Source organism: Taeniopygia guttata, chromosome 3 (genome assembly GCF_048771995.1).
Source record: "Taeniopygia guttata chromosome 3, bTaeGut7.mat, whole genome shotgun sequence".
Classification (NCBI taxonomy): domain Eukaryota; kingdom Metazoa; phylum Chordata; class Aves; order Passeriformes; family Estrildidae; genus Taeniopygia; species Taeniopygia guttata.
In genome coordinates, this window is record NC_133027.1 from 35,173,508 (window position 1) to 35,191,154 (window position 17,647).

Consider the following 17,647-nt stretch of genomic DNA (forward strand, 5'->3'; position numbering starts at 1 on the left):
TATAATGTGTCTTGGCTTTCACCATTGCACTACAGTTCAATTTTCACATTCTTCTTCTTACTGTTAACATCATATAGATCTTAACATCTTTACGATCACCCCGAACTTTTCCGTTTTCTCCTTTCTTCTAATTAAGGGATGCTCTTTTCCATAGGTTTTGCTTACACTGTTCCATGCAACAATTGCTAATTACAGAACATTAATATGTTTAATGTGTATAACTAATTAATTTAAAAGACACAACACTGTTGCAGCAGTAGCTAGTGAATAATGAAACATGAACTCCTTGAGCATGATAATAGAAGCAGACAACTTTATCTATTCTCATTTTATACCTAATCAGCATACACTCAAGTTGTACAACTTACCATTTTCCTGTAATAAACAGAAAGATCCTTCACAACTTCATCACTTAAGACATCCAGAGTCCTAAAAAAAAATTATTCTTAAATACCAAATTAATCTTAGCAGCTTATAAAACATCACATTAATGAAAAATTCAAATGAACATTTTGGATAAATCTCACCTACAGGTATTATCACCTATTCATGCTGGTCAGAGTCTAAAGGAAGACACTGAATACAAAATAAAAACTAACCTTTGTTGTAGGGCAGGATTAAATACACAAGTTTCCCACCTACCTTTACCTAAGGTCACAGCCAAAACAGACCTACATAGTTAAGCTAACAAGAACTGGTCATTGTTTTACCTATTTCTGCATACTGTCCTCCTGACATGTATCTAAATACTCAAAATCTATGTAAATTCTCAAAAAAGCTCAAACACAACACACAACATAGACATTTATGCCAATTAACAATACTACAGCAACAAACTTGACTCAACAGAACTGTTCTTGTCCATGTGAGCAGTTCTCATTGCAAAAAGCTGTCAGGACTTAGTTCTGTCTCAGGTTTCTCAAATTAAAATCTTTCTACCCAATACTAACATTTTCAGATTTTCACTAAAATTTAGATAGATTCTTAACTGTAGTAAGAATATTGCATGTAGGCTTAAGAGAAAACAAGTCTGAATTCCAAATAATATTTAAGGCAACATTACTAGATTTTTACTCTTCTCTCCAAAAAGGTTAGAATGTTTATACTTTATAGAGAGGTGAAGAGGGCAATTGCTAGTATGAATGAACTTCTGTATCTGGGATGCAAGTGAAGCCTCTGTGTGATGTGGCAATGAAATGCTGGCATTCTGAACTGTTTCACATCTCTAAGAACTTCTGTAAGTGTAAAGAAGTCTGACAAAAAGGACAGAGAGAACTCACAATAAAGATTTTTTTGGTTGGGTTTTTTTTTTGTGTTTTTCTTAAGGTTTTGCTAGAAAAGAACTTAAATCAGTGCTGATAGGGTTTACTCTGAGAAGATGATATGTACTGAGGAAGCAACTTGATGGCCTGTCCAAAAGCATCAAGAGAAGGAAGGCCAGAGCACACCTTCAGCTTCTCAGAACTTTAGAACCACTGTGGAAAGTAAGGATAATAAATAAATTTGTTCATCTCTCACTGCAGACATTTAAACAAAAAGACTACCAGAGGGCAGGCCCATCCTCTTTGGAAAATGAAGCAGCTATTTAATACACCTACCTAATAAAACAAATCAAAAATGTATTGTTAACAACCACATTTAAAAAAAACCCCACCCAAACAAACAATCCTAAAACAAACAAAAAATCCCTGCAATAATCCCCATCCCCCAGAAAAACAACCTCCAAATGGAGGGACAAGAAAAGCCCCACAGCAGTTTTATGCATCTTCAAAAGTATTTTTAAAACCCTGAAAAAGACTAGACCTAATGTTAAAGCCCAGAGAGGCTCTTCATGCCAGACTGTAACATACAAGTTTTGTACTATAGAACTGGTACAGTACGTACAGATATTTAACTAGCTTCTCTCTCCCTAACTGACAAAAATGAGCCTATCTTTAAATTAGAAGCATTCAGCTGCATTTTAACATTAAGCTGTCCATATTAGTTATTCCAATCCTTTTACTTTTTTGGGATATTTAAATTTTACAACTAATACATGAACACATTTGCACTCCTGCTTACCTTGCTTCAAGCAAAGCTGCCATATTGAGTCCTATGAACTGCAAACAGGACAATTTTAGCTGTTCAGCACTATACATTGCTGAGAACTCCAACAGCTCAGCAGCATTCTTTAAAGTCACTACAGAAACAAAACATAACAAACTAAATTAGATAATTTGCTGTAGTATCAAGCAGCCATTTTAACACTCATTGTGCAGCATGATCTAGTTATTGAAATGTATCATATACTACCCCATTCCTAGAAAAAATGTTAACATTCAAATGGCCATAAACTATAGGAAGCTCCATGTAACTTTGTAGCATCTTGTAATGCAATGGCTGCTTCACAAAATAAAGAGCCCTACCTACAAACAGATCAGTTTCAAAATATTAAAACCCAGCAGTCCGAAACAAAAAGGAAAGATAAAAATAGCAAGTTTCTTAAATAGCATAAACAGTTGTTAAACTTCCAAATGTTCCAATTTAGTATAGAGAAAGAAAAAATAAGAAGAGTGAAAGAGGAGAGAGGGAACACTAAATACAAGGACAGAAATAGAAACATAATTCATTTTATCATATTTTAAAGAAAAGAAATTTCAATTCAATTAAATGAAGATTCCATTTGGGTTAGTTTTTTGGGGTTTTTTACTTTTTTTTTTTTAATTAAAGAGCATGAGAGAAAGATGACGCAAAAGGAATGGAAGATCATGCTAACCTAGAATATTGCTCTGACTAAAGCAGCAATTATTAGCAGACATGCAACGAACATCAAAATGTAATCACCTGAAAGGAACATACACAAGTTCTTTGCTGCAAAAGGCAAGAAGATCTAAAAATACCATTTCTTGCTCTCTAACCCTTTACAGTACATGTGGAAGGACTCACATTTTTCTGCAATGGCTACTTCACAGATTTCTTTGAGTCTGGATATGAGAAGCTGGTCTGCTACCACAAGAACGTTACATATGAACTCCACATTTTGAGAATCTGGAAAACAAAGCATCATGTAAACACCAGGGGCAAATCAAAAGCAACTATAAAACATACAGCTTCAATGAGATTTTACCAAAGCACAAATGTAATGGCTTCACAAATTTTGATGGGATTTTCACAGCACAAGAAATAGTTTAGAAGAGCACCAAGAGTCCACTTTTTGAAGCAAAAAAAAAAGGAGGGAAAAGGAAAACTGCAGTTTGACTAACTAAAGAAAAGGTAAAACATGGCCTGGAATACTGCTATTCCCTCAACTCTAAAGAAAGAGTCAAAAAAATTTTTTTTTTTTTAATGTAAACTCCAACACAAGCACATTAAGTTCTGAATTTCTATTTTAAAAATAGAAAAATTCCAAGAGCTACAGTTGAAAATATACTAATGGCACCTTTTATGGCAAGAGCTTCATCTGTATACAAGTAATCCACAATTATCTGCAGTATGTCAGAATGGATGGGCATTTCCAGAGCTGAACAGGTAGCCTAAAAGGCAGAAGTATTTAAAGAAAAAAAAAAGAAGAAACAGAAAGATTAACTACTTGGAATAAAATAGAAAATTAGGACAGTACCTATATTAAGAAAATAACTCAGATTGAAGGTCACATTTTCAAAGTTAAACAATTACTTAAGCATTTGTACAAAATCTGTTCAAACTTCTGAATAAATACCCATGAAACAGTTTCATGTTTGATCACTTTGATCATCGACTCTAACAATCCTCCTTGACTATATTACTTTACCAACAATCGCCTAGAAGTACAACTACAGGAACCCTCTATGCAAGTACTGAACTGCTTTCCTTTCAAGGTCAAAAGAGATGATGAAATCACAAGTTCCCAAATAACAATAATACTGAAGTAGTCACTACTGTTAATGCCTCTGAAAACAAGGCCCTCATCAAGCCCTCCATTTGAAGAACCATCCAAACCATTAAGGTAAAGCTTCCGTAAGAGCAAACATTTGCAACTAAACCATGCAAATGTCACTATTTGTGTTCATCACTGCTTAACAACTTAAGTTTACTTCAGGTGGCACCCAAGTAAAGCTTCATACTGAAATATTTACTTTGCTTTAGAGCATGCTACTGGTACTGACATATAACAGTTAAAAACCTCTCACAGACATTACAATTTTTAGATAACATCTACAGCCCTTGCTTCACAAAATATTTACTTATTAATTTAAGTTGATTTAGGTTTACTAACAAAGTAATAGGGAACTATATACTAATATACAAAACCATTACACAAAGGGACACTCAACACTTTAAAAAACCCCTTAAATCAATCACTGGTCTCACAGTGTTTCAAATATGTTTTTTGAGAGATGACTTAGGAAAAGGCAGCACAGTAAGGTGGAGGTTGGGTGAAGTTCTGTTTCACAGCAGAACAGAACTGCCAGTACTTCACTTAAGTACTTACTGTTCTTAATGTATTGCTGGAAAGCTAAGAAATTTGAGAAACTCCTGCACACTGCTTTAGTTTTCAGTCTCAGAAAAATACTTCTCCACTTAGACCATTCCTCTCTTTCCATAAACGTTACCAATAGTGCTCAGGTAGTTAAACAGAGATATTTTGTCAAATTACAATGTCCAGGAACCACCAGGGCATTGACACACAGCTGGCAAATAGGAACCAAGACAAATTAAAGATCTACACCTTTTGAAACAGTAGTTGGTGACTAAGTAGAATAGTCCCTGATATCTTCCATTTCATTTAACAGCAAAAGTCAGCTGGAGTTCTACACACTGACCCTTGATCCTGCTCTCTCTTGCACTCAGTACATATGACATAAACTCCATACTATGTAAATTGTACCATTTTCTACAGAAAGAAAATGAAAATTCATCCAAAGCAGTATCCCATAAGAACAGTCCAGTCAGTGTTTTTTTATAAAGCCATGAACTAGTTCAAACTAAACCCCTAAAACAAAAGCAGCAATTTCCTTTGACATAGAGTATTTATTATTCTCAATTAAGACATAATCTCAATAGTACAAACACAGAGTAACCAAAAATGTGGCTTGTGGGGTTTTTTCCTTGCAAACAGAATCAAAGAATCCAACCCTTCTTTAGCCCTAGTATTTATTATAGGAAAACTGAAAAGCTGTCACTTATTTGATGCAAAATAAAATGTACCATCACACATGGTTTTGGCAAACTTACCTCAATCCATGAGCTGCTTAACATGCTGTGAAAATAATCTGTAAAGAAAGGCATTTCAGTTCAAGATGCAATAAAATGACAGTTAAAAAAGACAATATAACTTATGTTACATAAATATATATAAAAATACACACACATACCAAGTCTTGCACAAAGTACACATTTATGACACGGGAACTCCTTTCCATCTAAAGATTTCAGGGTCACATCGTAGAGGTATGAACTAGAAGATATTTAATAGCATCAGAACTGTGACTATTTAGAAGAGCTACAAGTTGTAAACTGTACAATTAAATGCTACCTTTAGCAAATTAGGATTTATCCTTTGAAATAACACACACCTGAACTGTAATAATACCACAGAACATAAACCCAAAAGAACAGGCACAATGCTTTCCAGAACTTCTTTGTCCAAAGTCAAGCTTCAAAAATTCCATCTGAAATACTTCCTTCAAAACTCAGTCAATTACTGTTTCAAAAAAGCTATGATTAAACAAATTAATTAATTATTTAGTCAATTAAATGGTCTATGTTTAGTTAACTATTTCTTCAATATCAGGAGGTACCACAGGCCTTGATGATGCATTTTAAGAATGAACCCAAATTCTGTGAAACCAATTACTTTCATGCAATGCTGCTTCTCCTACCTAGACAGACTATTCAGGACTTCGGGTAAAAGTAACTCAATCACATCAATGGAATTAGAAAACAAACATCACTTTGCTAAAAGCAAATTCGAAAACATACTATGCATTTGCTTATTTCCAATCCATGTAGTCTTATTGCTACAGAAAGCAGATTTACAGAAGTCAATTACCCATACCATTTCTCCTGGCATTAGCATTCTATGACACAGTTAATCCACAGAATACACTAAGGTACAGTAAAAAGAATCAAAGATATACCACACATAATCTATTCCCAATTACTAATTTACAGATCAAGTCTATAAATATCTACAGAGAACTTCCAAACCTGAGTTACTATGATAGAGACAATTGCATACCAGAAATTAAAATGCAGCTGTATCAACCTTAGTCCCTACTTAACATGTAAAGAGATGACATAAGAGGAGGCAGTTGGGTAGGGGAAACTTGATTTTAAAAAGTTACCATTTCTTCTGATTCAACTTTGGTTTGTTCCCATTCTTCTTGTTGACAACGTTAATTTTTCCATTTTCTAACCTGACTCCATCCAACCTGCAAATTATTAACATTAAAAATAAGCAATACAAATAGTATACAGTTCAAACCATTAAAAACAGTTTTACACAGTAACAGTACTTCAGTGGGCTCATATTGTGAATATGAAAATTAATCATCATACAAAAATAGAAGCCACTCGTTACTTGAAAAGTTTTCAAGGCAAATGTAAAATGCAACTGACATTCTTTCCTCACCTTAGATATGCATTTCATCTTAGATGAAACCTATACTGTAGAGTTACTGCCTACTATTGTACTGTAAATATTCAATTAAAATTTGAATTAAGAGTTCAATACTACAGGGTCAAAAACCAAGAAGTTAAATACATATCAGTACCAATCAATAAACACTGATTGATTGAGCGAAGACAGTGGTTAGGAAGAGATAAGAATTTCAGCATAGGCTTTTTTAGCATCCTAATTCATCAGGGAGGCTTGTGAATGGGATGGTAAAGACACAGGAGTGCTGCTGGTGGATTACACAGCAATACACCTTTAAAGACAAAGTACCACAGAAACGTTACTCAGGAACTTGGTTTTAGCAGCAGCCTCACATCTTGGCTCTGCATGCAAGAAGTACAGTAAGAAAACTGTCCTGAAAAAACTCTTTTGAAAGGAAAAATACAGGGGAAAAAGCCCAAACTGATTAATGCAGTTCTAAAGAGACAATTGATCTAAATTCCGTTTGTTTCAGTATATAAAATTAAAATTACATCATTTGAACAAGAATTAAAATTTGCTTTGTGCTGTTTTATACTAAACATGTTTGCTGTCTTGTGAAAAACTGCTAGACTACAGACCACAATATAAAAATTATACAGTCCAGAATTCAGTTACATCAGCTATCTCTAACATAATCAGTATTGATGTTTTATGGCAGTCTTTCTGGAAAGTCAGATGATTTATACCAGATATCAAATCCCATAGAGCTCATGTCTTAGAGGATATTGTCATAGTTTAACTCATCTGGCTAAAGACCACACAGTCCCTTCCTCACTCATTCTGCCCTCACCACCCACCAGTGGGATAGGGGAGAAAATTGGGGAAAAAATTAATGGATTGAATAGACAGTTTTGATAGGGCAGAAAAAGAATGGAAAATAGTAATAATGCTAACAGAATGAGCAGATAGAAAACAAGTGATGCCCAAACAATGATGGAATAGCTCACCACCCACCAACCTGAAACTCCTATATGTACCGGAAATAAGCTCTGTCAGTTCATAAGTAGCATTCCCTCATCATCTCCCCCTAGTTTCTATTCAAACATCAGTGTTTTAATTCCCACTATTGTCATAATAACTAAACTTAGATCAGCTACATAAAAAAGAACTCCATGGAGAGTTCATCAAAATATAAATGTATTTCCTTTCACCTACCTTCCACTTAAATTGCTGAGCCCAAACTTCTTTGCTGCACTTTGCAACATTTTAATGAGATTAGGTTCATCACCAGCTTTGCCTTTTTTAGATTTGCTCTTCTGTTTTTCATTTATAACTTGCACTTGATTATTTCTATAAATCTCAAATGCAGACTTTCCATTGACGTTTTCATCAAAGCTCATTTTGCTGAGATTAGAAATTAAAGTATCTTGATATTCATCTGATTTTTCTTTATATGAGATTTTTGGCTTGTAACCATGAGTCAAAAGATCACAAGTATCAGTGTATATGAACTGCAGAAGGTATGCAAACAAATCTGGATGGACCTTCTCAATTACATAGAGATCACATCCAACAGCATCTTCATCTTTACGGTAGATGTCTGGAGTGTCTAGCTGGTTGTCACTGGAAACAAAGAGCTTCTTGAAGAAGTCGGAGCGTACAGCCAAGATGTATTTGTGCACAGGGTACATTCTTGTACCGATCTGAAAAGTCACATCATGGATGCTGTCCATTTCATCTGTTTCATCTAACAGTTTGCCGAAATCCATTCCAAAACTAGACAGTGACACACTTGGAATTTCATAGAGACTAGAACAAAATTAAATCCATAATCAAACACTATTTAAACCCTTCATCACATTTTAATGAAATGTTTAATGAAGAGGAAAATTATGTTTCCATTTTGTTTCTTTTCTTACATTGTTGCACTGTTCAAAATTCCTTGTCCTGTTCTTTACAAAAATAACTAATAATATGGTATTTTTATAATTAAACTACATCAATAACACTTGTCTAGCTTCAGTATATTTACAGTATATAGTATTTTGCCTTTGTACTGTACCACTATTATCAGAACTATCTTATCTTCATCTCATTTTTCCAACATGAAAACATAGAAATACTTGTTGTATTTCATATTACAAACTAAAGCAATATGGGAAAAAAACTAATGTTCAGCTATTTATCACAAATGTTGGAATCTATTATGAGAGCATAAGAAATATAGTCCAGTATTCTATTTATTTATTTTGCTCTATACATTTATTTCCAAACAAAGAAAAATTCACTTGTCACTTTTATTTAAAAGTTGATTACTGGCAATTACTGAAAGGGTGAATTTCTACAGTATTTAGAACTCAGAGTGTGTTATGAAATACCTGGCAAATGCTTGCCTTAAACACTTAAGATAAAACATCAATACTGTCTATTATTATGCAAATACATAAGCTTAGGCCTTTAGATAACTTCAACGTAATTACTAACAAAGTACCATCCTCTAGCAGTATGGATAACTGTATTTACTGTAACTTCTGTATGAGCCAAAAAACAGGAAAATAATTATTCAATCTCAATCACACACAAAAAAAAGTTACAGCTGCTGTCATCTTAAATATACCTGGTTTTAGGATCTGACTGTAATACAGCAAAATTGCAGCCACTAGGATCAGTGGCAATACTGACAGCTCGGTGGACAAAAGTCAGCTTCTGAAGTCGAATTCTTTCATACACACTGGTTGTATCATGTTCACAAGACACATCACATGAAGGATGCTGAAGGCTTGATACAGGTTCTGTTAAAACAAAAAAAAAATGAATACACATCACATCCTGTTAATTAAAATACAACTAATACAACAAAAAGGCAAGACTATGACTTCTGTATGTCCATTGATGGAGTAATTGAATAACACTAAGCCATGCTGAAGATTTCAGGCTTGCTTATTTACAGAATATATAGGAGGAGATCTGGCAATTTCACTGAAAATCTTGTTCTGTACAAGACAGGTATGTTCCTTAGAAAAACAAACCATCAGGACCTACTTCCAGTAATATAAGCCAATAAGGTGGAAGTTGCTCTGGACCTTGAATTGTGCCCAGATAAGGGACTAGGAAACAGACTTAGCAGTGCAAGCAAGTACATGCTCCTTCTCTTGCTCAACACCAATTCTCTTCAGACTCATCATCTAATATGTGACAAGATTATTACACTAGACCATATTGCTACTATTGCTCTTCAGAAGTACTTTTCTTCCCAAAAAATCTCCACCTAAAGATAAACTGAAGGCTGCAAAGTCAAACTTTGTATTACTGAGGAAAGAGTACAGTAGCAGTCAATGCTAAAAACTGTCAGTCACAGAGGAAAGAACTTGCCACATAATACTGTTAGAGATTGTAAAGATTCAATTAAACTTTTTTACTGATTCAGAAGTACTTAAAAAACACTAAGAAATCACAGCTAACCTTTCTTTTCTGAGTTTTTTTTCCCTTCTTCCAGCCACTTCCCTGTAAATGCTTCACCATCACGTGTGACAAACATTATTTCATTCCCATTCAAGGCAACATCAGACATGAAGACTTGCCGGCCATACACCCAACGACACTGCTTCATGGAGTTGTTAGATGACTTCCAACAAAACACCTATATCAAATTTTTAAGGAAAGGGAAAATCTTCATATAATTTAAAAGCAGTTACATATTACACACTACTTTTTTAAACACAAGAACATGCCATCTCAAAATAGCATATAAAAGGAGAAAGACATTCTTCAAAATTTTAGGATAAAGTGTTATGAGCATCTCTTAGAGAGAATCCATGAGTAAAACAGGGAAAATCTATCATGATATCAAGATACATTTGCTCATGAAGAGCATCTGAAAAGCTTCTCCAAATACTGAAATATCTTCACAGCAGTCATATATAGGACAGGTTTTACAGGCATCTTGACAAGGAGAATAAAAGGTGTCAAGTCAAGAAACAAGTTTCATTTAGTTCTTAATTTATAGATTTTTCCAACTGGTTTGCTAATAAATCAGACAAATTCAAAGCTAGCACACTGGAAATTTTAACCACTTCCTGTTAATCGTTTGACAAAAATCTCAAATTTCTCTGTACCAGTCTAGGTTTGGAATGGAGATCATGGCCAAGCACAAACATCAAAATCCTCAGTAATACGAAGCACTGCATGCACAGCAAGACCCCAACAAAGTACACTGTACATATCTGAAAGACAGGCCCAAACAAGGCAAAGCTTGAATGTGGCATTAGCAGTGCTAAAGTCAGGCCCTCATTTTCTCCCACTGAAGGATTTGCACAGGTCTGTTAGCATCCACATAAGGAGGGGACAGAAGAACTTGAGTAACCTATTTAATTTCAACTGCCTTGAGCCCTAAGAATCACAGAAAGGTTGAAATTGAAATGGATCTCTGGAGGTTGTCTAGTCCAGCCCTCTGCTCAAGTAGGACTACCCAAAGCCAGCTGCCCAGGAACATGTCCAGACAGCTTTTGAGTATTTCCAAGGATAGTGATTTCATAGCCGTAACCAGCAACCTGTGGCAGTGCTGGACCACCCTCAGTACTTCCCGATATTCAGATAGAGCCTGCTCTGTTTCAGTTTGTGTCCACTGCCTCTGGTACTAGCTCTGGGCACCACTGAAAATAGCCTGGCTCTATCTGCTTCACATCTTCTCTTCAAGTATGTACATACAAGTGACTTTCTATTTTCTATGTATATACTTGTGATTTTTATTTTCTAGGCTAAACAGTACTCCCTTCAAAAAAGGGCAAACAAGCCAAACCAGAAAGCACTGATTCAGTAAACCCAACTGTTAAAATCCCATCCCTCTCCTCATTAAATAATTTATAATGCCTGAAAGCACTGAAGATCCCAGTACTTGTCAGTATTCAACATGGAAAGATATGAAATGCACACAGACATTTTTCCTCTGATGCAGGAAGATCAAGTAATTTCTTACTATTAAAGCAGCGTCCCAAAGATGTTGAAGGGGCACTACCAATACTACAGATGCTAAAGCCTACACCTCACATGATCAAATACTGAACTGAAAGTTTATAATCTTTGAGACAACTAATAACCTAATGAAAAGATAAGATCATCTCAAAACATAGCTCAGCCAAATGCAAGGAAAGAAAAGGAAATAACCACATTGCTCCTTATTTTGATACACAAGCACTTTTTTCAACATTCTTTAAGCTTCTTTGTAAACACCACTAGATGGCAGTGAAGGTTGAGATCTCTCAGCGAGCAGATCGAAAAAAGGGATTTAGTAGGGCCCTGTAAACCAGCACTTAAAAAAAGAGGGAAGAAAAAAAATAAATTCACCATGGCATTCGAATTCTAAGACAAAAGAGCATCTACACATATATTAAATGATCCACCAGATTTAGGTGCAACATTTTGACCATGAAACAGTCGTGTTTTAACAAAGGCTCTAAAACTTCAAGTCCAGAGACTACTTTGAAAGGTGAAAATGTGCCTGGCATCTGGCATAGGTGGAATGAAGAGATGGGAAGGAAAAAAAAAAAAAACACCAACAAAAAGAACCTAAACCACATGCACTATACAACCACTAATGTGTATGCAAAAACAAAGTCTACACCTTCACTGAAAAGCCATTAAAAGTCCATAGATTGAAAAATAAATTACTGTACATTACTTTTGTAATCCTCACATGGCCCTAATATAAAAAAACCACCAGCAAGCAGCTCTACAGAAACAAATTGACTGGGGAACAATAAGCTTTTTCAAGTATATTAATGGCAATAGGCAGTGTAAGAGTTAACATCAGCCCATTACAGGGTGAGGATGGTCACTTCACAAACAGGGGACAAAAAAAAGGCACAGGTGTTTAACACATTCTTTGCCTCTGTCTTCAATAATGGAGTCTCAGTGCCCTGATTTGAAGGACCATGACTGTGAGAATGACCAACTCCCAGTCAACCCTGAAACTCTGTGGGATCTGCTGCTCCAGCTGGATCCCTCTAAAGCTATGGGGTCTAGGTGGGATTCATCTGAGAATCCTCAAATAGCTGGCTGATGTGATCCCAAAGCCTCCCCCCTTCATGAATTTTGAGCAGTCTTGGAAATCCAGAGAGGTCCCAGCTTCTGATGAACACTGTCCTAGTTTTCAAGAAAGGCAAGAAAAGAGAACCCCTCACTATACATACAGTCCTTTCAGTCCCACTTCAGTGCCTGGTAAAGTTGTGGATAGGATTATTCTGGGAGGTGTTGAAAAACACCTGAAAGACAACACAGTTATTGGTCACAGCCAGCATGGCTTCATGAGGGGAAAGTCCTGCTTATCAAACCTGATTCCCTTTGATGATAAGGAAACCCACCTAGCTGACCAAGGGAAGCCAGTTGATGTAATCTTTTTGGATTTCAGCTCAGCTTTTGATACTGCTTCTCACAGGATCCTTCTGGACAAAATGTCCAGCACACGGCTGGATAAACACACCATGGGATGGGTGAGCAACTGGCCCACGAACTGGGCACAAAGGGTTACAGTGAATGGGGTGACATCAGACTGGTGACCTGTCACTTACTGGGGAATGTTCCACAGGGCTCCTCAGCCCTATGATCTTCAACATCTTCATAAGTGATTTGGAGACAGGACTGGAAGAGATACTGAGCAAGTTCACAGATGATACAAAACTGGGAGGAGCTGCTGACTCCCGCCAGGGCAGGGAGGCACTGCAGAGACCCTGACAACTGAAAGGCTGGGCAACCACCAACCGCCTGAAGTTCAACAAGGGAAAGTGCCAGATTCTGCTCCTGGAGAAGGGCAACCCTGGATGTATGGAGAGACTGGGGAAAGAGATGCTGGAAAGCAGCACATGGGAGTCCTGGTCAGTGGCAAGTTGAACATGAGTCAGCAGTGCCCTGGCGCCAGGAGCCCCAACCCTGTCCTGGGGAGCATCAGGCACAGCATCACCAGCTGGGCGAGGGAGGGAATTGTGCTACTCTGCCCAGCTCTGGGGCAGCCTCACCTCGAGTGATGGGGGCAGTTTTTGGCACCACAATCTAAGAAGACATTAAAGTATTAGAGAGTGTCCAAGGAGGGCAATAAAGATGCTGAAGGCCCTTGAAGGGAAGCTGTGTGAGGAGCGGCTGAGGGCACTTGGTCTGTTCAGCCTGGAGGAAACTGAAGGGGATAACTCATTGCAGTTACAACTTCTTCCTGAGGGGACAAGAAAGGGCAAGCACTGATCTCTTCTTTGTGGTGACCAGTGACAAAACCTGAGGGAATGGCCTGAAGTTGTGTCAGGGGATGTTTACTGCAAAAAGATTCTTCACCCAGAGGGCACTGGAAAAGGCTCCCCTGGGAAGGGGTCATAGCACCAACCATGACAGAGTTCAAGAAGCGTTTGGACAATGCTCTCAGGCACCTCATGTGACTTTTGGGAATGGTCCTGTTTAGGGGCACGAGCTACACCTGGTGATCCTTGTGGGTCCCTTCTAACCAAGCATATTATATGATTCTGTGAAATTCCTTATTTTCTATGCATGATTTTGTCCTAGATTACATTTAAAGTTTGATTATCACTATGCAACCTGCTATATAATTGTAATTATGAAAACTTACCCTTCCAGCTTCATCCAGTGCCAGAATGCAAGTCTTTTGACCCCCATTTTCTTTAAGATGCTGGGTATCTACTTTATATTCCAAATATCCCCCATTGACAAGAACTTTTTTAAGGTTCAGCTGTCTGAAAGAACACAAGTTAAATTAGTATCTCCCTATTGTGTACTTAATGTTGGTTCTATGACAGTTACCTTTTTCTTTTACACAAGCAGTAAAAAAATAAAATTGAGGCAGTGACACTGAAAAATTACTTATGTTTAGTTTCATCCTACCGGTACTATTAACATAGTTGGTAATATTACAGCAGACTATAACTTTTGTTTGTTTTTAAGTATATCACATTGTATATCTAAGTTATTCACAAAATTCCATGAGTGAAAAATCAGTAGATGTAGCTTTGATTTCATCATTAACAAAAAATTTATTCAGCTGTCTGTATTAAAACATCTATCCTATCCCAACAAGTCATTTCTCAGGGGTTTGCTAGGTCTTGGTTTTTAGCTGATCAAAACCATACATGTTACCTTTTCTCAGATGCTTAGTATAAGAGCACAGGACACAGCATTAAGATTCTACAAGTGTCAAAACCTTCACTTACAACCATGTAGAAATTAAGTATAAGGCAATCATTAAGCTATAATATATCGATATATACTGTTAGAATTTGAAGTGAAGCTGAAAAGCTAGGGAAGAGTTATGTGGGCAAAATCAAATCTAAAAAAATCTGTTCTAATCTGCCATTGCAGACTAAGTAAAAGAGAACAGAATTAAGTATTTCCCTAATATCATGAGTCACGAATTCAGTTTCTTCAACAGGTTTTACATCCTGGTTTTAGCTTATGGACCAGATGATTTTACAACATCCTCCTTGCAACCTAAATTATTCTTTATAATATACTATATCTACACATTAATTAGCAAATTCAGACCCCAAATAACAGATTCAAAATCATGACAACATAAATAAACAGAATAGCAGATCTTCAATGTCTCTACCAAGATGCACTTAGACAAACTCAAGGTGACAGAGGAAGAAGAATACCAGTTTCAATGTTTTTAAACTTATAGCCCAAAATATTTCTTTTTAACGTGTTTTTTAAAATATCTTTGATAAACAGCAAGTGGCACCTTAGCCTCTTGTAAAAAAAGCCTCAAAAAACAAGTGAAGAAACAAACAAAATTGATAGCCGTAGTTCTTATCAAAGAACTACAAATGAAGAAAACACAGGGCACATTGTATTTCCTGTACTTTATGCACAAAAATCTTTAAAATAGCTTGCAAGTATACAACTACAGTGAAATCTTCCCCTATTGTTCTTCATGACAAATTAGAAAAGTAACACATACTTGGAAGCTATCTTTTTGCACTGATAGTCTGCAAGCAAATAAATATCTCCTCTTTCAGAAACACATACTGTAGCGCCATCACTTGCAGAGACCAGGGACACAGAGATGTCTTTATGGTGTAGAGCAGAGACTTGGCGAGGTCCAGTTACACATTTTTCTCCATTAGGATCCAGCAGATAACCTAGAAAATATAACACACCCAAAAAATTCTTTGCCATTCCACACATTGTTCACTTAAAGGATACTTTATGACACTACTTTGAAGACCCTTTAAATTCCAAAAGATTTTTTAGGTAGTTGGATAATTTGTCTTCAAAATATTTAGATGAGACCGACCAGACCTACTTGTTAGCTCACTACAAACACCTGAAAACCAAGACCTGATACATAAAAATCAAGTAAGGAATATTTGACAGGGTAGTTATTTAACATGGTGCTACAGCTTTGATTCCAAAAAAAAGAATATTTATTTCACCATATGAAAATTCAATACAGTAGAAATACCATAACACTTGCAAAAACTACAGATTATTTCAGACACAGGAATAAAAAAAAATAAGCTTGTCAAAAAATTTACTGTAACTGCAGGTAAGCATGAAGGCAGCAGTTACATGACACAGAAAAGGTTGGACCTGTAATGCAAGATCTCTGAAAACATTAAAATAAAAAAAATTCCAGGTCATTGCTGCTCTGTTCCTACAAGAAGCCTAACATCAGGAATCTCATATATGCCATAACCCTGTTTTGTGTGCAGGGCACTTATGCCTGCACCACAGAGCGCAACAGGGTACAGATACTGAGAAACAAGCAGCAGAGCTGCTCCTACAGCCAGAAGCAGCCCTGCCACAGGATAATGTAGGGCTATGCACAAACATCTTATGGGGGGCAGGGTTTACCACCACAGGTGTACCATGGTGCTCAACTGACACAGATAATATCACTTAAGATTCAATTACTGTCTCTCTATGATACTGCACTGGACAACATGCTAGACAGAATAATCCAAACAACACGAACAACCACAAAAAAGCTTACATGAATGGATGCATATTAAAAAAAGGCAAAAACAAACAAGAAGATACTCATTAGTAAGGTATTTCTCTGACAAAGACAAGTTTTTTTATATCCCTTTGACACCTTAACATAGAAACACAAAAACAGCTGTAACCTGAGGCCAGAGCTGATGCAGATTAACTCTAATTACCAGAGATACCTAACAATTTTGTTTGCACATAGACCCAAAACTGCAAAAATGCAAACCTAAACCAATATAGCAATACCTGTTTATTAGAAAAGATAAAAGCAATTTAAATGTCCCATTCATAAAACAAATCAAGTTCACTAGTTGGTAATATATTTTTAAAAGGTTTTTTCTTGACTTCAGAATAAGACAAAGTTAACTGAAGATTCTGGTAATGGTATTGCTGGAAAAAAATCTAGATATAGGCTATTTCACTTTAAAAAGTTAGTATGGAAAAAGTTATCAGTAGCATGTTTACAGTGCTTGATGAAAGAAGGACATAGGCAGGAGAGCTGAAGGCTAGTTTTTAATTTATTAAAGGCAGTGCCAGCCAGATTGCTGGAAGGAGACAAGCTTGCCTTGGAGTAATTTCCAGCACAGCAACATTCTGTTCCCTCAAAGTCCCCAGAAGCAGGACCACACAAGATACATGGAAAGTAAAAGTTAAAGAGTTCAAATGAGAGCTAAATCTGACAAGCTCCTATTATCACAAAATGTGAAAGTAACTGGCAGGAATGAAAAATAATCTTCAAAAGAAGTGTGAAGGGATGATGTCATCAGATTGGTTAAAAAAAAAGAACAGAAGAGAGAGAAAAAGCTTCACCCAGGCTTCTGTTCTCAGAAGCAGATGACAGGTTAAGCATGAACAACATCTTTCAATGGCTGGGTTTTACTTTCAGAATGCTTCTACCTTACCTAGTTGGCCGCCATTCAGCCCCATGGTATACACTGCTTCCTTAGTCCATAGCACAGTATGGAATCTGCCTGCAGCCACTCCAATCACCATTCTACCTTTCAGGTTTTTTGCCTGAACCTAAGCACAAATCCAAAGTACATCTTAATATTAAGTAGCAACAGGTGAATTTCACATGTACAAACTTCTGACAACATTAAA

At 36.4% G+C, this 17,647-nt stretch overlaps 1 protein-coding gene across 2 annotated transcripts in view; it reads right to left on the bottom strand.

Moving 5' to 3' along the window:
- The window catches only part of IBTK (inhibitor of Bruton tyrosine kinase), a 54,819-nt gene that overhangs the window by 21,614 nt on the left and 15,558 nt on the right, over positions 1-17,647 (bottom strand). For both annotated transcript variants that reach the window (XM_030267504.4, XM_072926604.1), the window contains 13 exons: positions 17,449-17,566; positions 15,513-15,693; positions 14,166-14,289; positions 10,022-10,199; positions 9,177-9,351; positions 7,775-8,368; positions 6,306-6,392; positions 5,334-5,416; positions 5,194-5,231; positions 3,419-3,512; positions 2,926-3,027; positions 2,062-2,179; positions 369-429 (listed from right to left, as the gene is read on the bottom strand). In XM_030267504.4, coding sequence (XP_030123364.4) covers positions 369-429; positions 2,062-2,179; positions 2,926-3,027; positions 3,419-3,512; positions 5,194-5,231; positions 5,334-5,416; positions 6,306-6,392; positions 7,775-8,368; positions 9,177-9,351; positions 10,022-10,199; positions 14,166-14,289; positions 15,513-15,693; positions 17,449-17,566 — 1,953 coding nt within the window. The remainder of the gene's footprint in view (positions 1-368; positions 430-2,061; positions 2,180-2,925; positions 3,028-3,418; positions 3,513-5,193; positions 5,232-5,333; positions 5,417-6,305; positions 6,393-7,774; positions 8,369-9,176; positions 9,352-10,021; positions 10,200-14,165; positions 14,290-15,512; positions 15,694-17,448; positions 17,567-17,647) is intronic.